This window comes from Eptesicus fuscus, chromosome 1 (genome assembly GCF_027574615.1).
Source record: "Eptesicus fuscus isolate TK198812 chromosome 1, DD_ASM_mEF_20220401, whole genome shotgun sequence".
NCBI classification, from domain to species: Eukaryota; Metazoa; Chordata; class Mammalia; order Chiroptera; family Vespertilionidae; genus Eptesicus; species Eptesicus fuscus.
In genome coordinates this window covers 112,800,565-112,828,074 of record NC_072473.1, presented here as the reverse complement: position 1 = coordinate 112,828,074, position 27,510 = coordinate 112,800,565, and the positions used below count along the sequence as shown (strand labels likewise).

General features: G+C 40.9%; 1 protein-coding gene and 1 pseudogene across 1 annotated transcript in view; one reads left to right on the top strand and one right to left on the bottom strand.

Moving 5' to 3' along the window:
• Positions 1-27,510, bottom strand: part of ENOX2 (ecto-NOX disulfide-thiol exchanger 2) — a 321,698-nt gene that overhangs the window by 36,567 nt on the left and 257,621 nt on the right. Inside the window, exons 6-9 of the mRNA XM_028128851.2 lie at positions 26,948-27,154; positions 19,339-19,572; positions 16,516-16,728; positions 14,707-14,813 (exon numbers count right to left, since the gene is read on the bottom strand). Coding sequence (XP_027984652.1) covers positions 14,707-14,813; positions 16,516-16,728; positions 19,339-19,572; positions 26,948-27,154 — 761 coding nt within the window. The remainder of the gene's footprint in view (positions 1-14,706; positions 14,814-16,515; positions 16,729-19,338; positions 19,573-26,947; positions 27,155-27,510) is intronic.
• Positions 20,244-21,640, top strand: LOC103297225 (inhibitor of growth protein 1-like; annotated as a pseudogene).

Here is a 27,510-nt window from a genome sequence, read left to right as displayed (position 1 = left end):
GGCCGGACTGCCTTGCTGCTCCTGGGGGTCTCTGGGAACATTGCAGGCATGGGGTTGCTGAGACCCAGAACTGGCCTCTGGCCACAGATTCATAGCTTCGCAGAGACCAAGGGGATCTGCCTCATCTGCAGAGAGACAGAGGTTCTGCAGTGGCCCCAAGACGCAGGTGGGCCCAGCCAGGGATCAAGGGGCATGGAAGGACTCCTGGGCAGAGGGGCAAGGACCCTCACCCATGAGGCGGGGGTTGAGGGGGGGGTACCACCTCAGTGGAGGGATGCTGCACTGCAGGGTACTGGACTGACTGATGTGAATCAGAGAAGCTCCCAGTGCTAACGGGCCTCGCTCAGGCAGCCTTCACACTTCAGAGGCAGTGACTCCTGCTCCTGCCTTGACCCCAAAGCAAGCTCGCGACACCCTGCCCCATGGCAGAGTATGCCTAGGCAGTGAGTGGGAAGCCTTCCACCTGCTTCGGAGAAGGGGAGGGCAGTAAAGAATGGGGGGCAGGGGACGGGGAGCGGAAAGAATGTGGAGCATCCGCAATGAAGAGGTGCTCGAGAAAGAGGCTCGGAAGCCTGACTGGAAGGTTTGTTCTGTTTGCTGGGCGGCTGCCCCTTAGGAAGCGCAAAGAGCATGGCTCTGAGGGCTTCCTGTGTGCTGATTCAAGTTCCACAGCCAACTGAAATTGGCCTGTTTCCTGGTCTGTAAAATGGATGAAGCGTGCCTTCACTGAGCTTTGATTGCCAATTGAGATACTATATAAAGAAAATGAGGGAAGAATTGAGAAAGAAAAGGAAGGACGAGCAACACAAAAGAAAGACTGAAAGGAACCTGTAAACCCATTGTCACTTAAATAGGGAATATAGACAATAGTGTTATAATGATGGTATGATGCCAGGTGGGTACTAGAAATACCGGGGAACACTTTGTAAAGTATATGATTGTCTAACCACTATTCTGTAACTAATATAAAACCTGAAACCAATACAAAATAATATTGAATGTAAAGAAATGAAAATTGGAGTGAAATTTTTATAAATTTCAAAGTTTAAATAAAAGCTGTAAAGGAAGGAAGGGGAAAATAAAAATAGTGTTTTTCATTTTAAAGAGTTGTCTTTATATGGTGCTTTTATACTTTTATACTTTTCTAAGTCATTATCTCATTTTAATTTCCGGGCAACTTAAAGACAAGATAATTATTCCCTCCACTATTCAAGGAAAGGAAATCTTGGTGTCTGGTCCTAATGATTCAATCGTCAAGCCCGTATTGTAAAGCAGGGTTAGTAAAATTTTCTGTGCAGGGTCATATCTATACTAATAAAAGCCTTGGGGGTGATCAGGCCAGCAGGGGAGGGTATTTGGGGGCAATCAGGCCTGCAGAGGAGCAGTTAGGTGTCAATCAGGCCAGCAAGGGAGCAGTTAGGGGGCAATCAGGCAGGCAGGTGAGCGGTTAGGAGCCAGTGGTCCTGGATTGTGAGAGGGATGTCCACAGGAATCGGGCCTAAACCTGCAGTTGGACATCCCCCGAGGGGTCCCATATTGGAGAGGGTGCAGGCTGGGCTGAGGGACACCCTCCCCAGTGCAGGAATTTCATGCACCAGGCCTCTAGTAGATAATAAATATACTTGCAAGCAAAACACAAAAACCAAAGCAAACCCCTAACTACTTAATGGCAGTGGAGAGTGAACAAAAGCAGGCATATTCTGAAGAGGAGCTAATACTTGGAAGAAGGGTGTGGGTCTCTCAGTTTTAAAAGGGCTTTTTAGTCTGGGAGCAGACCACCTCACAGGGCTGCTAAATTTTTAATAGAAAATCCATGGTTTTTATATCTTAAAGAAATAAAGAAGAGAGTGCAGGGTAACCACAGTCTCAGAAAGAAGATAGACAAAGATAGAGAAATTCAAATTCTGTGAATAAGATCTGTTCAAATTTCTGCATGACCCATGAATCATAGAAGCACAGTGCAGATTCCAAACAACACAGCTAAAGCTAAAAGAACTGAATTGAGATTTGAGCTGCCATCGAAGATAGATAATTTTTAGCTTAACTCTAATAAATAAAATTAACCATTTAAAACAAAGGAGGGCAAAGTCAACATTCTTTGGAAGAACATAAAAGAATCCATAGTCGTGAAAGAAAAAATATTCAGCCCAACCAGTGTGGCTCAGTGGTTGAGCATCGACCTATGAACCAGGAGGTCATGGTTCGATTCTGGTCAGGGCACATGCCCAGGTTGCGGACTGGATCCCCAGTGGGGGACATGCAGGAGGCATCCCATCAATGATTCTCTCTCATCATTGATGTTTCTATCCTCTCTCTTCCTCCCCCTTCCTCTCTGAAATCAAGAAAAATATGTTTAAAAAGAGAAAAAAATATTCATAATGTGCAGGATAAGCCCCAAATTACCTGACACAAAGAACTAGGGTGAGATGATCCATCTTCAAGAAAAAAGACAATAAACAGAGACCAAACTTGAAATTAACCAGATATGGCATTTAGCAGACAAGGAGTTAAAGCAGCTATTATAACTATCTCAGTGATATAAAGAAAATATATTTATAATAAATGAAAAGATAGAAAATCTTAGCTGAGAAATAAAAACTTTTAAAAAGAACCAAATGGAAATTCTAAAACTGAAAAAGACAATATCTGAAATAAAAGTAATTAGATAAACCTAACAGTAGAATGCAGATGACAGAATAAAGAGAGAACTTAAAGAGAACAATACACATTTACCCAACCTGAAGAACAGAAAGAAACTAACTGGAATCACAGAAATAGGGGAAACTAAATTATTCAAAATCTTTGAAGAAAAAATAGTTGAAGATTTCTCAAATTTGATGAAATACATTACTCTATATATTCAAAGAACTCAGTGAATCCAAAGCAGGATATGTGTGAAAAAGTATGTCTAGGAATATCATAGTAAAACTGCTGAAAACCTTTAACTCTTTAACTAAACTTATTGTGATAATCACTTTGCAATACATGTAATTAAAGTCATTAGTTACATCCTAAACTACAGTACTGTATGTTGTTTATGTCTTAATAAAAATTTAAAAAAAGAGAGAGAGAGAAATCTTCAAAGCAGCCAGAAAAAAACAACACATTAAATGTAGGGCAATAGCAATAGAATGTTTTGATGTTTTTTAGAAACAACAAAGGCCAGAAGTCAGGGGAATATCTTTAAAGTACAAGAGAAAATAAAAATATCTATTTACTCAGAGTTCTATATTCAGAGAAAATATCTTTCAAGAATAAGGATAAGATAAATATATTTTCAGACAAATGTAAATGCAAGAATTTGTCACCCAAACACTTGCACCATTAGAAATGCTAAAGAAAGTTTTTCAGGCTGAAGGGAAGTGCTACCAGATGTAAATGCAGGTCTTCAGGGAGGCATGAAAACATTGGAAATGATCAAGATCACACTGGGAAAGTCACTTTTTCAAAAAGAGTAAATATGAGAATTGTGTATTTTGGAGCAGCTTATAATCATTTAGAGGCCACTTGATGCCTGTTAAAGTCTCCTCAGCACTGAGCTGTGTATTCCTTGCCAGGTTAGCTCCAAATGGGCCATAATACAGGAAATATCCAAAGCTGTCTGGTGAAAACTACTTCCAATTAGAGGGATTATAAATATTTCAAATATATTTCTTAATAATTAATGCCATAGTTAATAACTATCTAAATTAATATTCTCATTTGTTAATCCTTTTATCAGGAAAAATAATGATTTCTATATCGTTAAGTTTTCACTAAAGATAAATAAAAGTAACTTTGAAAAAAGTGAGCTACTCAATGTTATCATTGATAGTTAAGAAGTAATAGAAAAATAAAAGTAATAAAAAATAGAAATACTAACATAGCATCCCTCATGTGCTACAGGGGCATTACATAAAATAGAAGAAAATAATGAGTTGTTTGAGAAAAATGAACCTTAAAGGGCTGTGACTAGAGAGAGATTTGTTATGTCTGATTTATACTCATTGTGCAGAGAAAAATAAATAAATTGCTCATTTCTAAGAATTTATTCTATCTCATGAGTCCGGGTTTTAGTTATCATCAAAGAGCTGTTCCTAGAAAGGTGATTCTAATAAGGGTTGACACTGACAAATTCAAGTATTGTAAAACTTACTACACCCGGAAAAGTCATGGCTCTCCTAGTTGTTTAACAAAAATGTAAACTGTTAGAGGGCATAAACAAAGACCAACTCTCAATTCACAAACGTGATGTCTAACTCTAGGAAAGTTATTGTGTTTTTCAAAAGAGTAGATTATGTTCATTCTAGGGAAATTCCCCAGGGCAAGAAGATCTTACTGAGACCTAAGACATGCCCTGTAGCTGCTCAGCATCCACATGGCATCTTTCTGCTTCCAGCTGGGCAAGAAAGCATAATATCTTCTTAGAAATATAAAAAGTTTAATAAATAAGTGATACAGCTTATCTACAGGTACCTCACATCTTTTTAAAAATCCCTAGAAATATACCATACCTATTGACAACTTTTACCTCAATGCCACAAATTACTTCATGAACAAGAGTTACTGGGGGGATAAGGACACATATATAATACTTTAATCAATAAAGAAATTTTAAAAAAAGAGTTACTGGTTCTTTCAGTTGATAATGAAATAAGGATAGGAAAAACTAAGAGGATATATGCTCTAAGTTATTTAGTCTGGCATGCAAAGTGGTTAGAGCCCTCAAACCACTAGACAATCTTCCCTTTTTTACATATTTTTTATTTATTTTAGACAGTAAGGGAGAGGGAGGGAGAGATAGAAACATCAATGATGAGAGAGAATCATCAATTGGCTGCCTCCTGCACATCCCACACTGGGGATCAAACCTGTAACCCAGGCATGTGCTCTTGACTGGAATCGAACCCGGGACCCTTCAGTCCACAGACCAATGCTCTATCCAGAGCCAAACCAGGTAGGGCTAGACAATCTTGCTTAGTTACAAAGAAACTAAGGCCTGTATCATGACTCTTCTATAAATATCTGATACTAAGTCACATGAATGTAATAGAAAGCAGAGAACATCAGAAGTTAAAAGGTACAATACTACAGGAAACTTATGGAGAGCATTAAGTAAATGATAGTACTCTCCTAAGTAAAGCAAGTGAGATTTTAATTCTTTGATCACCTTAACATAAAACCCCTTGACAGCTAAGATACCTGTTTTCTGTATTCTATGGTGGATCAAAAGACCTCTTCTTTGGGAAGCAAACCCTAACAAATACCTTCAGAGTGAAAGGGTGATAGGTAGCATTTACCTAAGGAAGGCATTCCATCAACCTTGGACATAGATGCAGGCAGGAGGAAGATTCTGAGCCACTGAAGTTTACGGAGCATTAGAAATAGTTGTGCCTCCCAAATTTGCCTCCTTTCCCACCCTGACATCTGGATTCAATGCAAAACCAAAAGAGTGGCAATGGCAGGCAAAAACATTTTCCAGACATGTTCATTTGTAAATCTCTACCTGAAATTGAGTGGGTCATGTCACTGACAGACTACATAAAAAAGGTAAGATAACCTTCCTAAAGTATCTATACCACTCTTTTGCTCATAGTAGACCTGTGATATTTTTCATCTAAACAGTGAACTGTTGGTGATTTCTGAAAATGTGTTATAATGACTTTGAGTCTGTTCTAATGGTGACTTTTCTGAAGCTCAGAAATACAAACACTTCTCCACAATGGGGGACAAAGCACTTTCAACATAGAATAAAACTGAACCCTAGACAGAGGAAATTACATGAAAAGAATAATCTGTGTACCTGCTCATATTCTTGATTCATCATAAAGCAAATCATAAATCAGTGCATGTTAATGATCTAAAACTACTAGTTTAAATATTTTTATGTGCACTTAAATTCAACTTTTATATACTCATGTTTTTATAGAAATGTGATTAGAAAAGCAAAATTCCTTGCTAATTGTGTAACAAAATTTTACTTACCCAGATTTTCAATATTATTAGGATACTAGTGGCCCGGTGCACGAAATTTGTGCACATTAAAAGGGGATTAATTAGAGGAAATATTTAATATTGCTATTTGCCCTTTCTCTATAATAGAAGTGTCAGAGATGAAAGGAAATTAGTAAAATATATATGAAAATCTTCCTCCTGTCAGAGTTTGGGGCGCACCATGGGACCCAGAGTCAAGTCCCCGCCCACCCATGAGCACCTCAAAATCGCATGAGACCCAAACCTGGCCAGCCCCAACCCCATTTGGCTACATCCAGACCCGGCCGGTCCCACCCCTGTCAAGCCCCACTGGGTGGGGGGCATGGCCTGAGGTCCCCCATCAAGCCCCGCCGGGCAGGGGGGTGCAGCCTCAGGTCCCCTGGCCCAGTGCCGGGAGGGTGGCACAGCCTTAGGTCCCCCGTCAAGCCCCGCTGGGCAGGGGGCATGACTGAGGTCCCCCGGCCTGGGGCGAGGGGAGCAGCCTGAGGTCCCCTGGCCCAGCACTGGGGCAGGGGGGGTGCACCTTGAGGTCCCCCGGCAAGCACCGCCAGGCGGGGGGCATGGCCTGAGGTCCCCTGTAAAGCCCCGCCAGGTGGGGGCGCAGCCTCAGGTCCCCGGCCTGGCCCCAGGGTGGGGGGTGTGGCCTTAGGTCCCCTTGCCTGGTGCTGGGACGGGGGGTGTGGCCTGAGGTCCCCCGTCAAGCCCCGTTGGACAGGAGTTATAGCCTGAGGTCCCCTGTCAAGCGCTGCTGGGTGGGGGGGTGCGGCCTGAGTCCCCCAGCCTGACACCAAGGTGGGTGGCGTGGCTTGAGGTCCCCTGGCCTGGTGTCAGGGTGGGGGGCATGGCCTGAGGTCCTCTGTCAAGCCCCATGGGGGAGGGGGAGGGCCAGCAGCCTCAGGTCCCTGCTGATTGCTCCTTAAGACTCGTTATGGGAACTCAGCCTCTGCTGTGGGTGCAGCCATCTTGTGTTATGGAACCCCTCCCCCGCCCCACCACCTCCTCTGTGGGCTTTGCCATCTTTGTGGCAGAGTGACAGTCAATTTGCACGTCCCCTCTTTATTAGGATGTGGTGTGAAAAGGGTGAGATGAAGGAATGGAAAAGAGCAGGGGATAGGTAGGTAGCTTCTACACTTACATAGAAATTTGATTCTGTGATATCATTCAATACAATGAAGCAAAGCACAAACAGATCCTTATTCAATGCCTATTGTATTATACATAATAGAAATAAAATTAGGTTGATCCAAATTTTGTTTTATGTGTTTTGATGGCTGAAAGTCAATAGCTAGTGTTAATGCAAATGGGCCCTAAAACAAGGGTATGCAGATGACTTGAACATCTATCTGTAAACAGGTTTTCAGAGTTTGGAATGGTAAACCTGGAAATCTAGAGAGAAAGTTATTTTAGCAATCACAGTATTTCATTTTACAAGAATGCTAGTAATCACCAAGTCCCTTTTCCTCTGGCTTAGTGGTATAAATCATATATTAGGGAGCATGCAATGGGTATCTTTTAGTGCCTACTGCCATTGCTCTAGTTTCGATATGTTATCCAAGGTTTAACTTCTAATCTAGGCCAGCTTCTCAGGAAGAGAAACATGCAGGTTTTAAATGATCTTGTAGAAAAAGAGTTCCCACAACACAGAACTGTCAGTAAAGTCATTACAGACACTAACTTTTAGAAAGGGGAAGGACTTTAGAAGTCTTTTATTAGCCTTTCCAATTGTATCAGCAGGAGCCTCACACACATGTAAATCAGGAAAATAAATCAATGAAAAAGACTCATTAGCAAACTTGTCTGCCTGGCATATGCTAACAAAGTGAGTGCCTAAACTCTCTGCCTTCAGGGACTTTTTATTCTTACTCCATAACCTATCTTTAACCAGAGTAAGTCAGTGCTAGCCACTAGTAGGAGGATGACAATTAGACCAGGAATAGGTACTTTGTGACACCAGGAGGTTACCAGCTGGCATATTCCCAGAGGCAAATGGTAAAAAATGCTCAATATCAGAAACTTCCAACTTGAAGACACCCCTGATTTAGGAGTTGTAGCTTCAATGCCTAGGGGGAAAAAAAGAAAGAAAGAAAGCAAAAAAAAAAAAAAGCAAGTCTAGTTGTTGAAGTCACTGAGATGTTCTGATTCTCAGTGGGGTGCTTTGTGGCAGCCTCAATTTAAGAGAACAGTTTTTTCACTTTCTATAGGATATCTCCTTTTAGTCCTCAGAGTTGCCTGTTATTAAGTGAAAGTATGTAGAGGTTAAAGAAGCTATGACTTAAAAAGGCACCAAAGCCCCAGCCAGTGTGGCTCAGTTGGTTGGGTGATGTCCTATGCAGTAAAAAGTTGCCAATTTGATTCCTGGTCAAAGAACATGTCCAGATTTTGGGCTGGATACCTGGTAGGGTATGTATGGGAGGCAGCCTAATGATGTTTCACTTTCACATCCATGTTTCTCTGTTCCTCTCACCTCCTCTCTTTAAAAATCAATTAAAAATCTTAAAAAAAAAATGAGGCACCAATATAATATAGAAGAGATCTTTTAGGTTTAAGGAATATAATACCACAGGAAAATGATGAGCTATTTCAACCACTTTCAGTTGTTTTACTTATCAAGATTGAGGTATTCTAGGTAGACCCTTAATTTAGTCCAATCTAATAGGCAGGAAGCATTTTTCTGGGCTTCTATAAATTCTACAAGGCACACTGTGAAACATGCAGCTCTTGGTAATTCCTGCTAGCCATATAGTTTACCCTCATCACTGTGCCAAGGAAGCTCTGCTACAATATTAAGTGATAGAGTATATAGCTCTAAGTTGTATACAGGCCCAGAGAAATGTTCAGCTCACTGGCATAGCTGTCTTTATTGAGAAGGTAATTAAAATGAAATATACGTATATCCACCAGATAGGTAAGTGTGATATAACTGCAGAGAGCCTTGATGACTAATATTAATGGAGAATATTTTATTGCAAAGTTGTTTACAAAAGAGTTGTGACCTAGGTACGTCGGTGCACCAGCCAGAGGCTGCCTTCTTCCAATGAGAAGGCAATACAGATGTTCCTCTACTTATGATGGGTTATAACCTGATAAACTCATTGTAAGTTGAAAATTTTGTATGTAAAAAATGCATTTAATACACCTAACCTACTAAACAACATAGTTAGCCCAGCCCACCTTAAATGTTCTTCGAACACAATATCCAAAAAAAAACTCTGGCAACACAATACATTGTAGAGTGTTGGCTGTTTATCCTTGTGATCATGTGGCTTACTGGGAGCTATGGCTGGCTGCTGCTGGCCAGCATCATGAGAGAATATTGTATCACATATCATCATAACGTAAAAAAATCTTAAGTTGAACCATTGTAAGCTGGCACCATCTGTATTGTACTGGCAGGGCTTCTGGAAATGGGTGGGGCAGTTCAGATAGCTTCTTTCACCCCCTAAAAGGTGGAGACTTAATACTACTTTTCTATAATTGTAAGACACTGAGTATTTTCTTTTAAATCTTTATTCTTCTGAACTATTCAAACTACACTTTAAAAAGTTTGGATATTTTTATTTTAGGGTACTAAACTCCACTCCTTCCCTTGATCCCTTTTGCTACCCTTCTAGCTCCCTGAAAGCAAATACCATCTCATCTTATGTTGCCTGTCATAATGCTTGAGACAGAGAATTGCTCAGTAAACATTTGAATTGAAATGCTGAATTTTGTTTGTTGAAGTTCAAGAACATGAGTTACACCCTAGGATTCAGTAAGACAATAGCTCCTTTTTAAAAATTTCTAATTCCTTTTAAAAAACAATTTAAACATTACTGGCTTTTTATGACTCTACCCATCCCTTGGGCTGATGTCTTCAGGAATTTCTCCCCAGTGACTCCCAGATCCCTTTGCTGAGCCAGAATTGATGGCTCAGAGATAGTATATGAACAGGGTTTGGCTTATTTTCCTCTAAATGCTCTTCACAGTTTTCATATTATTATCACACAAACTATGTCATGTATTCTCACAAAGACAGAATGAATAGATTATTATCTTCATTTTATAGGTTAGAAAACTGAGGTCCACAAAGATTAAATGACTTACTCAAGACTACAAGGCAGTTTATATCAAAGTAAGAATTTCTAGTCCTGAATTACCACTTACTAGCTGTGTAATTTTGTGTGCATCACTTAACACTTCTGTGTCAGTTTTCTCACATGTAAAACATTAATACTATGGAGTTGTTAATGATAAATTGAAATAATACTATTTATCATTTATATAGCATTTACATTTTCCAAGCTGTCTACACATGTCTTACCCCATTTAATCCTATAAGACTGGTTTCACTATTAACTCCAATTTACAGGTGAAGAAATAGTGACTGAGGAAGGCTCACTTGCTCGAAGTGACACAGCTATAACATATCAGAGTTGAGATTTGGATTCATGTTTGCGCCCAGGTTCAGTGTTCTTTCCAGCTACACCACATCTATTGGGAGGTAGGTGAGATAACCAATGTGAAAATACTTTATAAAATGTAAATGTCTTACAAATGCTATTTAAATGTGAAGGAATATGATAATCTGTCATTCATATATATATATACTAGAGGCCCGGTGCACGAAATTCGTGCACTGGGGGTGGGGGGGTGGGGGGTGGGTGGGTGGGTGTGTGTGTGCCCCTCAGCCCAATCTGCACCCTCTTCAATCTGGGACCCCTCAGGGGATGTCCAACTTCCAGCAGTCGGACATCCCTCTCACAATCCGGAACCGCTGGCTCCTAACCACTCACCTGCCTGCCTGCCTGATTGTCCCTAACCCCATTGCCTGCCTGCCTGCTCGCCCCTACCTTGATCTCCTGCCAGCCAAATTGCCCCTACCTTGCCCTCCCCTATCAGCCTGATCACCCCAAACTGCCTGTGCCTTGGCCCCCAGTCTGGCCTCCCTCTGGAGGCACCACCCCCATAACCCCAATGCTGCTGCCACTGCAGCTGGTTATGGCTGCCTGAGCCTTGGCCTTTGTAGCCACTTCGGCTTTGTCTGGAAAGATGTCCGGAAGACAACCACTCTAATCAGCATATTACCCTTTTATTAGTATAGATTTGGGGACCATTAAAACCACGCAGAACTTGAAGAAAACACATGGCCCTGGTCAGTTTGGCTTAATGGAGAGAGCATCGGCCTGTGGACTGAAGAGTCCAGGTTTGATTCTGATCAGGGGCACACATGCCTGGGTTTCGGGCTCAATCCCCAGTAGGGGACCTGTGGGCGGCAGCTGATCAGTGATTCTTTTTTTAAAAAAAAATATTTTATTGATTTTTCACAGAGAGGAAGGGAGAGGGATAGAGAGCTAGAAACATCGATGAGAGAGAAACATCGACCAGCTGCTTCCTGCACACCCCCCACCGGGGTATGTGCCTGCAACCAATGTACATGCCCTTAACCGGAATCGAACCTGGGACCTTCCAGTCCGCAGACCGACACTCTATCCACTGAGCCAAACCGGTTTCGGCTGATCAGTGATTCTTATCATTGATGTTTCTATCTCTCTCTCCCTCTCCCTTTCTGAAATTTTAAAAATATATATATTTTAAAGAAAACACATGATTTTCACTTTGGGCTTTGTCATCTTACAATATCCTTTGTGCAATGTTTTAACTTCCCTCAACTTTCCTTTACCCACCTTTAAAGTGCAATCTATTTTGTGGAAGATGATCAGGAAAGTGATTCCAGTGGGTAGAAGTTTTTTTGGAGGGGATGGGTCATGAAGATATTTAAAAATTGAGCATGGTGATGGTTGTACCACTCTGAATTTACTTTAAAAAACCAGTTCATTATACACTTTAGGTGACATGTACAGTATATGGGTTATATCTCAACAAAGCTATTTTATTTCTTTTTAAATAAAGACCAGTCTTATAATCAATTGCAGATGTTTTCAGAGGCCCCTCAAGATTTGCTCACCATGTTCCAAATCACGGCTGTGATTCCCAGTTGCCTCCAGTCCTGGTGGATCTGGATGGTGTGGTTTGCAAAGGAGAAGGTGGCAAGAGGCTTATGGAATTTCGGCAACCCCATTCCCCCAGTCTCCTCATAGGGCACCAGGGCCATTCCCACTGTGCCAGCTCTGCTCCCTTTAACCTGTTGGGCAAAAGAATCCTGCATGCTCTGGCCAGAAAGTGCATTCTTTCTTAGGTGGCCTGAATGCTTTTTTTAAGGTCGTTTTATGGATTCAAAAGAATAAACAGAGATGTGGAAAGCTTTTGTCAAAATCCTTTTACATGGTGTCTCATGGGAAATGAGATGTGGCTCTGAATTCATCCCAAAGTGTGTCTTTGGGCAAAAGCACCCAGAACGGCACAACTCCTGCAGAATGCCCCACACACTTTGCTGTCAGGACTCAGGGGGGCTTGAGGGTGAGCGAGGCGGCGGTGCCAGCACAGGACCTGGGAGAAGGTAGCGCTTTCTACACTGCCCAGGCCACGTGGCCTACAGCAGTACCCGCCCAGGTGGGCAGGGTGTTTCTGCTGTTTTGTTTTAGTCTGGCCTCCACCCCGTCAGCCACGGACCTGTGCCTGCACTGAGACTGAATGGTTTGATGGCCCTACTTTTTGGTGGACAGTGGATGCACTCCCAGAGACTGGCAGTTAGACTCTGGCGGCTTCTGAGTCCCTTGCGGGGAGAGCCCGGCCCTAGGTCAAGAACAGACTCAGGCGTCCTCGGCCAGGAGGCCTCCTTGGGCTAGGGGCCGCCACAGTTTGAAGGCTGGCCATGACCCCAATCCTGGCAGGGGTCTCCTCTGGGGTGCTGGCAGGCCTGGGCTAATGGCCGCCCTGGTTTGGAGACTGGTCACGCCCCGATCCTGGTGGGGATCTCCTCTGGGGCGCTGGCAGGCCTGGGTTAGGGTCACTGGCGGTTTGGAGGCCGGTCACACCCCCAATCCTGGTGGGGGTCTCCTCTGGGGTGCTGGCAGGCCTGGGCTAATGGCCGCCCTGGATTAGAGACTGGTCAAGCCCCCGATCCTGGCGGGGGTCTCCTCTGGGGCGCTGGCAGGCCTGGGCTCTGGCGCCGCAAAGGGAGAGGTTCCTGAACCTGCTTCCCACACACCTAGGCTAGGATACATCTTGTAGGAGGCGGCTTCAATGCCGGGGGTCAGTGACCAGGTCCTCCGGAGCCTCGCTTTCTGGGCTGCAGTCCCACGTCTCCCAGTGCCCCAGCCTCGGATGCGCCCCCGCAGTTGCCCCCACCACCAGCCACCTCAGCGCAGGCCACAGCAGCTGAAGCCAGCCTCTTGGAAGCCAGGCCACCACACCCACCACCGCTAGTAGCTCTCTGCTGCTCGCTTGCTATGCCCTGTCCACTGGGGTGGGGGAGTGCTCCCAGCCCAGAGGCCCTCCCTCCCTCCGCAGCCTGGCTTGGGAAGCTGGCCTCGTGCTGGGGCTACGATGCCAGCGTCCCCACTCGGCCACTATGGGTGCGACGCGGACCCCATGGAGGCCAACCTGGAGAACGCGGACCCGAGCTCTGCATCCGGGTGCTGCAGATGCCCTCGGTGGTCAACTACCACCCGCTCCTTCCATAGGCCCCATTGATCCCTCTCAGCACCAGCCATTTAGGCCAGGGTGGCGATCGCCCGGGGACCCCCACCCTGGGAGCGACTGGCTGGGCCCGGCCACGCCCCCCCGGGTGGCGATCGTCCGCGGACCCCCGGGGAGCACCTGGCTCGGCCCGGACACGCCCCCCCCCGGGGTAGCGATCGCCCCCGGGACCCCCGGAACTAAGAGGATTGTGCACAGCCATCTTGGTCTTCCCAACGGCCAGATAGGCCACCCGGAGTCCCGCCCCCAGCCTCTGGCAGCCCCAATCATGGGCATAGCGGAGGTGCGGTCAATTTGTATTTGTATGTTTATTATAAGGTAGGATATATATATATATATATATATATATATATATATATATATATGTATATACATATAATGGGACTGTTATCAGACTGGCAGGAAGGACTCAGAAACAAAGTTGAAGAAGTTGCTGCATACATGCTGCATACATAGATTGAATGTGTCAGTGCTGGGTAATGAAGCTGTCCATAGGAACAGAAAAACTTGACATATATGTAACATCATTCCAAAGACATATCAGTGAAAACAAACCTCTCATCTTGGTTTTTAATCTTGGATTCAGAATAACAATACAATCACATCAGATATACTCTAATCTTATGCTAAAAATTTCACTTCAGCACAAGCAGACAGGTATGTGTCAACCTTAATCTGAAATCAGAGTCCTCTGTTATCTTTAAAGCTGAGACCTACAGAGGTAGCTGAGCAGGTTTCATAAAAGAAGCTCAGAAATTTCAGTGCTTCAATGTAACACCAGGCAGCTTTAAGCCCAGTGTCAAGAAGCTCTAATAAATGTAAGACAGCCCTAATAATACTAACACTGAATTCACAGGTCAGTAATTATTGTTGTATCCGAGACCAGCTAGCACAGAGAGGTAAACTTATAATTATCATAGCTACATTTTCACTACTAAGATTCCATCTAGCACAATGTGCACATTTATTACCCTTTTGGTGGCTGGTGGTCTTGACACAGTGGCAGGTGATATAATATATCTTAGTGTTTCATTAGTGCCTAGTTGTGACCATGGGAGCTTGGCACTATTTAATTCTGGCTAAACTCCAAATCAATAACTTGTTAAAGGAAGAAACTGTTCCCCTGCGGGGCTATTAGAGTAAAGAGTTACCAACCTCAGCTTGTTTGCACCAGACGCTGATGTTTTTACGCTGGGCTTTTGTGAAGTGGTCCCATGCCTTTTGTTTGGAGGCAGAATGGTACACAGCAACTATCTGCTCAACTGCAGCGTCAGATCAGCAGTTGAATTAGGCCAGAGTATCATCCAAGATGGCAAAAAAGGGGACAAAAGAAATAAGAAAAGCATCAGGCGTGTTGTATCTTCTTATATGACACTATTAAGCTATGGTATGTGTGTTGGGGTACCATAATTTTAAAGGGGACTCAAAGACAGAGATATCAATATACAGAAAGAGAAAAGGGAATTCCAGAGGGCTTCAGGTAAAATGGGGACAAAGTTTTAAATACAGGCAGTTTGTATCCATTCAGGCAGGAAAGGAAAAAGTCCTGGGTGAATGTGATTTAGTGCTACTGACTCTGCACAGCATGGTGGCAAGCAGCAAACTGTAACAGATCCTTTTGACCACCTGCTTCTTTCATAAACCAGCCCTTCAAAATGAACCTGGATGCTTCACTTCAACATAATCCATCCTTTTACTATTCTGAGGTATGTTTAACCAGAAGCATCATATCAAAACCTAAGATGGATGGAATGCATTTTAAGCCTAGAGAAATATAAGTTTTATGAAAGAATACCATGTACGTACAGGCTTAGATAGTATTTTTCATGGTCTCTTAAAATGTCAAAAGGGGAAATGTATACAAATATCCTGGGGCTTTATCCTAACCAGTTTAAGAGAAGGGAAACGTAAACATGACATTTTTGGGAAAAGATAAGGACAAGAGCCTCTGCTTGGTTGGGTGTTCACAGTAAAAAAATCCAGAGGTTCTATTTATTTCTTTATAGCACAGTTTGCACTCTGTGTACTAATGATTTAAGAATTTATATTGCGATGATACTTGCTCTTCTCTTTTTCTATATTCTTTAGTCGTACAAAAATGTGATTTTTCCTTCTGGATTCTATGCTCATATATATTTTCAAAATAAAAATGGAAAATGATACAACTCTTCCTTAATTCCAATTACATATGAGTCAAGTAAGGGGAGTCAAGTATCAGAAGAGTGGGCCATAACTGTTTAAAGGCAAAATCATAAATCTGCACTCTTATTCTTAAGGTGAATATAGCTCCTAACTCAAAAGGTAGGAGTGCAGTATAGTGAAGTAAAACATTACTTGAGAATTTATCTGATGTTTCATTTAAGAGACTTCGAGTAGGTTTAGAATAGCACTTCTTTTTGAAAAATGGCCATTTCAGTGCTTTTAATCCTGTTCCAGTGTCTATGACATCCAGTAAAAAAAAATGTAGAAGAAGGGAAACTAAAAACAAAAGATTGAAATAGCAAATTTGGCTTTTATTCAATTACCTTGCCAAACATGGTTGGTTACATTGATTATTAAAAGTAGTTACCTAAAAAGCATATTATATACGATAAGAATGATGCAAATCTTACAAATGCTGCCTTTAACTTCAGCAAGGAAATCCTGAATGTTCACTGAGGCCTGAGGCTCTTATAACTTGGGAATAAGCCAAAGTAGAAGCACAGGATTGTGGTTTAAGTGTCAGTGTTTGTTTCTAAGGCGCTGAAGTAGATACGCCAGAGGACATACACATAGGAGGTCCCCACGTGTATCCTGTGAAATTGGAGCCTTGTCACTTGGCAATATAAGGAGAGCATACGACAATGAAGGAAGCCTTGCCCCTTGACACAGAATGGCTTCGTAGGCCTGGCTCCTGTGCAGAAAAAATGGTGACTAAGTGAAGTGCCCTCTCATCTTTTCAGCACAACTCTGATTTCCACTCACACTGAATGAGAATTCCAGAAAGGGCCTGCTTGAACTTCTCCTTTGCTTCCTCCATGTCTTTCTCATGGGCAACTTTCTCATTCACCAGGCGACGGATGTGGCTGTTGGCCGATTGGATCATGGAGTAAAAGTTGTTGGCACTGCGACGGTTCACCTCTCCTCGCTCAATCCAAGTGAGCAAGGTCTGCACGGCTTCTGAGAATTTGGAATCATCTTGAAAAAAAGAATTTATTTTTAGAATCATCAAAAGTAACCAAATCTTGATCTATTTTCCAAACATGCCAGCAATGAGGCCACCATGTGTTTTGGAAGTGGTTCTTAAATGAATTGCTGAGGATGAGGAGCCATATATGCATATACATGTACACACAGGTAGCAGGCAGGCAGACAGACTGAAAGAACCAAAGACTCATAAAATAGATTGGTTGTAGTCAATGAAGAATTTTCAGAAAGGCAATTGTTTATTCTCTTTTTTGAATTTTTCTCCATCACCATTTATCCCCTATACCATTTTCCACCTCCACGACCCCCTCAATCACCACACTGTTATCCATATCTTCGAGTTCTCTCTCTTTTTTCTTTTTCAATCCCCCACCCGTCTGACAACTGTCAGCCTGTTCTCTCTGAGTCTGTCTCTATCTTGCTTGTTAGTTCAGTATATTCTTTCCTTTAAAAAGTTTTCTTTACTGATGTAGTTTTCACATATTGCAAATTTCTTAATCTCTGATGGTGTATATGTATGCATATGTGTAATGTATGAATTAGCAGTGAGAACGTCAGAATTCTACAATCCTATTTTTTAATAAGAAAAAGTAAATTTGAGTCTAACTTGAATTTGATAGCTACTTTTTCCTTGATCTGGAGTTATAGTATAGGAAGGAGCCTTAGGGTGGAGTTAAATGGGTAATTCTTTAGGAATAAACACATCTTTGACCTTTTATAACATCACTCTTGCATTCATTCCATAACCACCTGCCTTCCACTCAGTCCAAGTCACAATCTATTTTGATGTAATTCATTCTGTTTCTACATTTCTTCACCTCCTATTTCACTTGCCTGAGGAAACCTCCAAGTATATTTCTGCAACTAGTTAGGAGTTATTCTCTAATGTTAAAATAGTAGCAGAGCTCTTCCAAAGCTTCTGGTACAGCTTCCCGATCTAGCCACTTACACATTCTGTTGTTAAAAACTCCTGAGAGGGTGAGTCCATTAGCATACCATTGAAAGACCGTTCTAGGGCTCCATATCCCTCTTTGGCCAGAAACCCTTATGTACAGTGGAAATATCTCACACTGCAATATGAATCTCTTGCTTCTTGACTTTTTTTAGTGTAGACATATAATGAGAGGCCAGCCTGCCCTGTATAGCAGGTTTTCATTTCAGTACTTGCATATAATCTTTATGTTAATGCTCACCTTATGCTTGAAGTCCACATGATGAGCAAATTCATTTTAAAAAATCAAATTGACCCATTTGGTGTCATGTGAACAGGTCATTCTTGAACTGGCATTTTTCCAATAATTTCATCTTTTCCAGTTTTTAAAAAATGTAGCATTATTTCTGTGTCTGTTCTATACTATGTTTTCTGCTTTTCTTTTACAGAAAGACAAAATCAATGCAAAGGGTTTCTTAAATGTGTGAATCTCTTAGGTCAGCAATTTTCGACCTTTTTCATGTCATCACACACATAAACTAATTACTAAAATCCTGCAGCATACCAAAAAATATATTTTTTGCCAATCTGACAAAAAAGGTATAATTTTGATTCATTTACCCTGGATGGCTATTGTTGTGTTGGTTGTTGTCATTTTTTTATTTGACAATCTAAGTGAAAAGACGTCAGTGCCTCTGAGTAAATAAGTATTCTTGCAGCACAACAGCATGCCTTTTGTGGCACACCAGTTGAAATTGCTGCCGTAGTTTATCTGGTGCAAACAAGTTTGGTAAATGAGGCCTATTGAAATTAGAATTAGCAGCACCTTGCTGAGCCTAGAGCACAGGAGACAGGGGAAATTCATACCTTTAAACCTGGTTTGGTGTCATCAATAAGATCAATGGGACACCAGCATTTATCTGATAAAATCAACCATACTCAAGAATGAAAAGACTGAATTTGAGCTACTAACACAGGAGAGTAGGCAGGCAATTAATGTTAAGTAAGCAAAATGCTTCAGAGGGTCAAGCAAGAGAAACAGGAATCAAAATTAAAAGAGAAGCAGTCTCATTTAGCAATGTCTAGAAATTTCATGGACACTGTATGAAATAAGTTGAGCATTTTAAGTGATGAAACAAGTCCTCTTTAGTTGGTGGTAGCTAAGTCTTTGAGTCATCTAAGGAAAATGTACACTCTGACTACTCTTGGGGCCTCCATTTTCTTACCTGTAAAATGGGGATTTTTACCAGAGTTTTCCAGGGTCACATCAAGTTCCATCATTCTAATTTATTCTGATTTAGAACTCAAACTAACTTGTTATCAGTGATGAAAGGGAGGGTGCTTACATATCCCAAGTCATGGATTACGGCTAAAATTCTCTGATGTGGAGACGGGGGGACACTTGTTTCTTTCTAGAAACCTGATGTGTTGAGAGAAAAGCACCATCCCTTGAGACAGTGAAGGAATGAAGACACAGGTAGGACGAACAGATTTTCTGGCTCTTGAATTACTTACATACAACTCTCTATCTGTAAGGTTCAAATACAAGAAATGTCTAGAATTTATTAGTGGAAAATTCAAAGGATAACTGCAAAAACTACAAATATTTTCATTAATTTTCCCCACAGGAAAGAGTTATTTTACTCACAAAGCTTAAATGCTTTCTATACCTTTTAGTTTTTCAGCAACAATACTGCATTCATGATCTGAATAGTGGACCACTGGGGGTGGGGATGGTGGGCGCAATCGTTCTTCTTCCATCCTTCTACGGTGGCGCTCCTCCCTTGCTAGCATACGCTGTTTGCATTCCCACTCATACAGATCATCTCGAGCTTGTGCAAAATCAACGTGGAGGCGGCCTGTGTCCTTCTTGTCAGTGCTAGAGCCCAGGCGAATGCGGTAACCTAAATGCACAAGAGGAAGACAGAGGAATACAAGAGCAGCCCAATGAATGAGCAACTGTAGGTACCTTTCCAAATTTAATGCTTCAGATGTGGTTGCAACAGTTTAAAGTGACTACATGATCCCAAATTCTCTCCCCACTATTAGCAAGGTGAACTATCAAAAGACTTGGATTATAGTCTCATTTCTGATAACAGTTTACTATTCTATGGGTTAGGTCAGTCTTGTTTGTAGGATATCCATTCCTCCATCTACAATCTTACCTCTGGCAGAGAGAGGCTGTGTGGGTAATGGTATCAAGAATGAGTCTTATGATGCCAAAAGCACAAATAACAAAAATAGGAATACATCACACTCAGAAGAAACAATAAAAAAAAAAGATAACTTACAGAAGGGGAGAAAAATTTTGCTAACCATACATCTAATAAGGGGTTAATATCCAAAATATATAAAGAACTCAATCAACTCAATAACAAGAAAATATCCCATTAGAAAATAGAACTAAATAGGCAATTCCCCAAAGAGGGTATCAAATGGCCAACAGAAACATGAAAAGATGCTCAATGTCCCTAATCATGAGGGAAATGCAAATCAGAACCACAATGAGATGTCACCTCACACATGTCAGAATTGCTATAATCAACAAGACAAGTGACAATAGGTGCTGGCAAGGATGTGGAGAAAAGGGAGCTTTTATACATTGTTGGTAGGGATGTAAATTTGTACAACCACCATGGAAAACAATATGGAGGTTTCTCTAAAAATTAAAAATAGATCGATCATACTATCCAGCAATTCCACTTCTGGGTACATACCCAAAAGGATTTTGATGAGAAACACGCACTCCCATGTTTATGACAGCATTATTCACAATAGTCAAGATACGGAAACAACCCAAATGCCCATCAGTGGATGAATAGATAAAAAAAGATGTGGTAGTTTTACATATGGAATATTTTTCAGCCATGAGAAGAGAAGATATACTCCCATTTGCAACAACATGGATGGACCTTGAGCACATTATGCTAAGTGATATCAGTCAAACAGAGAAAGACAAGTACTGTAATGTTATTTATATATAGAATCTAAACAAGTTAAATCTGTGAAAAAAGAGAGTAAAATGATGGTTACCATGGGGTAGGTTTAAATTAAACACTCAAGTGAGTCTCAAAAATACAGACAAGGAGGGGTAAGAGTGATGGTGTTTCAGGGTACAAATTTGTAACAAGTAGTAAACAAGCCATAGAGCTCTAATGCAGAGTATAATGAACATAGACAATTAATAGGGTGCCCGGGGCTTGTTAGCTATGCTGCAAGCTCTAATGAGGATGCAGCTCATGCCTCCCACCCTGGCCCTAGGGACCTGCATGACAGGCCAGTCATGAGCAATAGGGGAAGCAAATCCTGAAGGAACTAGATGAGTATTATGAGAAGTTTAAACAGAAGAGGAGAGTGCTATACTGCATTCAAAAACCCTGATCTGGAGTCAGGAGCTGGGCAACCAGAAGATCCAGATTGTGAATCAGATGGTGGAGCTGGTGGAGAACCGGACCAGACAGGTGGAAAATCACATGGAATTCTTTGAGATGCACCAAGAGGTCAATGATACCACTGGCCACAGTGGCAAACCAGCCATGTTAGGTACAAGAATGAGACAATCACACAGGCAGAAAAGCCCAATAATAAGAGGTCTCAGCAACAGTGCAACAGTGCAAATCAGGAGAATGCATTTAATAATCACGATCATGGTGACATCACCTCAGAAACATCCAAGGAGAAGAAAGCAAAGGCCTCTAAGAAGAAGAAATGCTCCAAAGCCAAAGCAGAGGGGGAAGCATCCCCTGCAGACCTTCCCATTGACCTGAATGAACCCATGTACTGTCTGTGCAATCAAGTCTCCTATAAGAGAAATGATTGGCTGGGACAACGAGGACAGATGCCCCATTGAGTGGTCCCACTTCTGTGTAGGACTGAAATCATAAACCAAAGGGCAAGTGTCAAGGGGAGAACAAGAAAACCATTGACAAAGCCCTGGAGAAATCCAAAAAGGAGAGGGCTTATAATAGGTAGTTGGTGGACCTTGCTGAACAGTGAGGAGGAGAACTAAGCCGGTGAGATGCAAAGACTGTACAATGCATATTTTTAAAGAATGTTAGAAAAGGAGCCATTCCTTTTGTAGAGATGGCAGTGATTCTCTTTGCATTTTTTTCCATTGGTACATATATGTAACAAGAAAGTGGTCTGTGGATAAACATTTTAGAAACTACATATATAGGTTTAAATTAAACACTTGAGTCTCAAAAATAGACAATAAATTGTACTATAAATATGTAATGTGATAAATACTGCTATATCAGCAATCACATAAAATATAAAAATATAACAAAGTAACACATTGTACACCTTAAACTTACACAATGTTACTTATAAAGTTTAAAAAATGAATGAGTCTTATACAGCACTATGGGCTGGGAAGAATGGAAAAGGTGGCCTCAAAGTATGGTGCCTTTGAATAACTTCAAGAGTGTCAGTCATATCACCACACAGAATTTTAATAAAATTTACTTTTTAAAGAACAAAATACAATTTTTATTGTGGTAAGAGCACTTAACATGAGATCTGTCCTTAACAAATTTTAAGTGCATCAGCTTGGCATTTCAATCCTGAAAAATGTTTCCTAGATGTATTTGGTGACTCTGAACCAATTTTTTGGGGGTGGAAAATAGATATGATAAAGAGATATATGATCCTGGTGACACATATTTTGGGATTCTTAAAATAAATGGTAGTGTGCTTGTAATATAGTGGTATAGGACTAAGATTCAGAAAAACCAGGGTTCAAGTTCATACCTCCACTTTTTGTGCCAGCTGTACTCCCAAGCTAAGTCAATTAACAAAAAATGAAAAAAATTAAGTTTTTACTAACTTTTTAAAGTTTCCGAAGCTAAGCTAGCTGCTTCCATACACATGTGTCTCATTTCATTCTCAGCACAAGCTTGCAGAGTTACTCCTGACTTTAATAACTAAAAATATGGGCAAAGCATACAAAACAATAGTTTTTAAGACACTGGACATCGGGCAATGAAGACAGAGATCATTGACAGACAAGAACCAAATGAAATGATCCCTATGATTTCCCCAGCTTATTGCCTGAAGAGAGATTCCAAGCCTCAGCACAGAAAGGGGAACTCAAGTAAAACACAGTGATCTCCCTGAGTGAGGGAGACTATGGTAGATAGAGTTTGTATGGCAGAATACTGGGGGGGGGGGGGGAAAGCCACACAGAGAAAGAACTTTAAAGATCTGAAGAGAGTCCTCTACTATTATTTAACTGGGTATTAGTGTGTGTGTGTGTGTGTGTGTGTGTGTGTGTGTGTGTGTGTGTGTAAACATTAGAGGTAGCAATCCCTGGACTTCAAATAGGGTTGGGAATAACACTTTCCCACCAGCCAGAGCAGAAAAATTAATAATTTACAGAGTAATCAGAAGGGTTTTGCCTTAATTAGTGAAAAATAAAAAAACTAGCCCTAGACTAAACCATGCTGCATCCCAGAACTAAGCTCAAGAATATTTACAGGAATAAAAATTATCTGGCACCCAATAAGTGAAATTTCACATTGTCTGATATTCAATAAATTACCCAATATGCAAAGAAGCAGGGAAATAATAAATATAAAAAATTAATTAATCAAAACAGCCCCAAAACGTGATATAGATAACATAATAATAGATAAGGACACAAAAACAACTATTATAATTGGATTTCATATGCTTAAGAAGCTAGAGAAATATTTAACAGATTAAGTAGAAACATAAAAGACATAAAAAAGAACCAAAATCAAACTGCTAGAGATTTTAAAAAATATATACTTTTATTGATTTCAGAAGAAGGGAGAGGAAGAGAGAGATAGAAATATCAATGATGAGAGAGAATCATTGATTGGCTGCCTCCTGCATGCCCCCTACTGGGGATGGAGCCCACAAACCGGGCATGTGCCCTGATGGGGAATCGAACTGTGATCTCTTAGTTCATAGGTCGATGCTCATCCACTGAGCCATGCTGGCCAGGCCAAACTGCTAGAGAGATTTAAACTACAAAGTCTAAATTGAAAAGAAAAAATAATCACTGAATAGTACCAATGGCAAATTAGACATTGCAGAAGAAAAGATTAATAAACTTGAAGACATAGCAATATAATCTATTAAAAATGAAGCATATAGAGAAAAATGACTGAAGAAAATAGAGTACTAGTGAGCTGTGGTTCAACTTCAAGGGACCTAATATATGCTTAATGGAGCCCTGATTGAAGAAAGGGGGAGGAACAGAAAAATATTTGAAGAAATAAGGGCAGGAAACTTTCCAAATTTTATGAAAACTCAAAGATCTAAGAATTTCAATGAATTTCCAAGCACAAGAAACATAAAGGATATTACACCAAAGTAAATCATCATCATTTTGCTCAACACCAGCTATAAAGAGAACATCTTAAGGCTGCTATAGACCAAAGACACATTATACACAGAAAAGCAAAAATATAAGGATAACATCATATTTCTTATCAGAAACAATGCAATCAAGAATATAGTGGAGCAACATTTGAGGAGGTGGGAACCTGTCAACCTAGAATTCTATACCAAGAGAATATATCTTTCAAAAAGAATGGTAGAATAAATTCTTTTTGATACAAATGCTGAAAGAATTCACCAGGAGTAGATCCATTATTTTTTAAAAGGTTAAAGAAAATTCAAGCACCAGAAAATGATACCACATGGAAATATGGATCTATACAAAAAGGAAGAGCATACATAATACATAATTACTTTAGAAAATGCACACTAATTAGATATAAAAAGGATCAGTGGTTGCCTAGGGAGGAAAATCAAAAGTCGTAGGAGGACAGGATTAAAGAAAGAAAGAGGCATAAAGAAAGGTTTTGAGAGAAAAAATAAAAGAAGCTTTTGGATGAGGTGGACATATTCATTATTTTGATTCTAATGATGGTTTCACAGCTGTATGTGTCAATGATATCAAATTATATTTTTGAAATATACTAAGTTCAATGTATGTCAACTATTATAAAGCTGTTATAAAGAATATCTATTAACACTAAAAATGCCACACATTCTTTTTAGAAATAGGAAGAATACATACATTTCATAAACAAACTTTGTTAGGGCCCTTTACAGTTTACAACCCACTTTCACACCCATTCATCTTATTTGATCATGTGAGCTGAGCCATCAGAAAAATGGAGCTATTAATGATTATACACATATTACCTATTTGGCTAGGATCATCAAGAAGATCAAATGAGAGGATGGTAGGAAAGCTTTGTGTAAACAAAAAAAAAAAATACTGTGATGCTATGATGGTGTCCTGTGCACAGGGCCAACTCCCAAAGCTGTTCAAACTCAAATAGAACAAAATTATTATTTCTATATTTCTAGCCCCTTTTTCTAAGAGATGTTTGTTTTGTTTTTTTAACCTCCTTTCCCCCCCTCTTTTTACAATGTGGGAGAACAGCCATCCAATTCCTAGCACTTGTGAACTTTTATTTAAATGGAACAATTTAGTTGTTTTCACATCACTGATTGCAATTCCCTTTCCTTCGGCAGTTTTGAGAATATTACCAGAGAGCTGATTTCAATGACATATAGATGGATGCCTTCTGAGCAGCATGTTGTCTTTTATGACACAAATGCTGAAAGAATTCACCAGGAGCACAACTGGTCAGGGCTTTTCAAAACCTTTAGGTTCTTATCAAAATAGTCTATTGTGGGAGGCTCTTTTATCATTGCTAAGTGCTGTCGAATCTTCAGCAGTTAGATTTGATAGCACCTAGAAAATTTAATCAGTGTATTCCACATCTGTCTCCTCCTCTTCTTTCCCATGTTATCAGTCCTACTTTTTCAAACCCTGATTACATTTTCCCGGGCCTATTGCAACAGGAATCTACTGACCTCCTCTCCTCTTTTCTCTTCTCTCCTATAATTCATTTTTATACAGAGCTTCCAGATTAATCTTTCAGAAACAATCATATTCCTTGTTCAAAAATTTTCAACAATTGCTATTACCCGATGAATAAAGACCCAACTAAGTCATTCAAAGTGTGCTAACAACTGATGTTTTTCGTCCTCCTTTCATGTCTACTCAATACACAAACCACTACTAATTGTTTCCTTGAATGTTCACCAAAACTTGCCACCTTTGTACCTTTGTTCATGCTGTATCTATGCCCCATTGCTTACATCCAAATGTTTTCTCTTTGACAAGGACTTGGTCTAAATGCTACCTTTCTTTCTTGCCCTGGTTGGTTTGGCTCAGTGGATGGAGCATCGGCCTGTGGACTGAAGGGTTCTGAGTTCGATTCCGGTCAAGGGCATGTACTTCAGTTGCAGACTCCATCCCTGGCCCTGGTTGGGGCTTGTGCGGGAGGCAACCAATCAATGTGTCTCTCTCACATAGATGTTTCTCTCTCTCTGTCTCTCCCCTCCCTTCCACTCTCTCTAAAACTCAATGGAAAAATATACTCTAAAAAATGCTACTTTTCTTGATATTCTCTCTCTCTCTCTCTCTCTCTCTCTCTCTCTCTCTCTCTCTCTCTCTCTCTCTTTCTCTCCTGCTCTGGTCTTTGCTGTATACTCAGCAACCTAGTATTCTGCCCAGCACTCAGCAAGTATTCAATAACTAACTGACTTCCATAGGTAATTTTGAGCATGTATTTTTGTTCCAGACTATGTGCTAGATGTGGTGGATTCAAAGTTAAATAAGACACAGTCCTTTACCCCAAGGAGTTCACACTCTGGTTGAGAATACAGATGTAGAAAGAGACAGTTCTAGCATGGTGTTATAAATGTCATGTTTGGAGAAAGCAGTGGGTGCTGTGGAATCATTGAGGAAGAGGTACCCAAACCAGCTTGGGGCAGAGTGGGGAGAGAAGTTAGAGAAAGCTTTCCAGAAGAGGTTATGCCTAAGCTGGAGTTTTAGGGTGTGAAGATGTGTGTATGGTGGGTGAGTGGGGTGTGTGGAAAAGGTAATTCTAGTCAGAGGAAAAGGCATAAAACACCACGGCACATTCTAGTGTTGTTGGGACATGTGTGTGAGCAGATTGCGAGATAACACTGAGAGGTAAAACAGGTAATTAAGGCCTTTAGATGCTACAAGTAAGTAGTTTAGAGTTATCCCATAGAAAACTGAGAAGTACTAAAAAAAAAACTTTAAAGAAAGAAATTGGATGGTAACATGCATTTTATTTTTCCGAAGGCAAGAGGAGTTATTATTAGGTCCAAACTTTAGTTGCCACAGATGCAAATACATTGATCACAAATCTCTGCATTGTGCCGTGATAGGCAGAGTCCTTATGACTAAATACCTACCAGAAAGATAAAGGGCTTTGTCCACCATGTACTCCTCAGCAAAGCGAATGTGACAAAAATTCTTTTTGCTCTTCCGAATAGCAATGATCTCTCCACACTGTTCAAACACTTCCACGATGATCTGCTCTGTCCCATTTTCAGGCAGGCCACCCACAAATACTGTTTTGCATCCTGGTGGTCGTTCTCGGGTTGCAGGAGGTGGAAGATCTAAATGTAAGTGAAAAAACATTTGAAATTAAAATGTGTCCTTGAGATAGACCTCTTTGAAACCTATCATATCCCAGAGATAGCCTTACTGTCCCCACCAGACTTTTGCTGAAGAGTGCCAGAAGCAAGTGGCCCCAAAGTGCTCATCTCTGCTCCACAGAAAATTGGTTGCATGAACCTGAAAATCATTTTATTCAATGGTTTGGTGCCCATAATGGCTACAGGATATAGACTCAGACCCGTTTGTCTGTCCCATGCAGAGCTTTTTAATTATGTTCTTTACTTTTGTTGTGACAACCAGCTATTCTCAACTTTCAGTACTTTTTATTAAGAAGACAGTTCTTTGGGGGAAATCA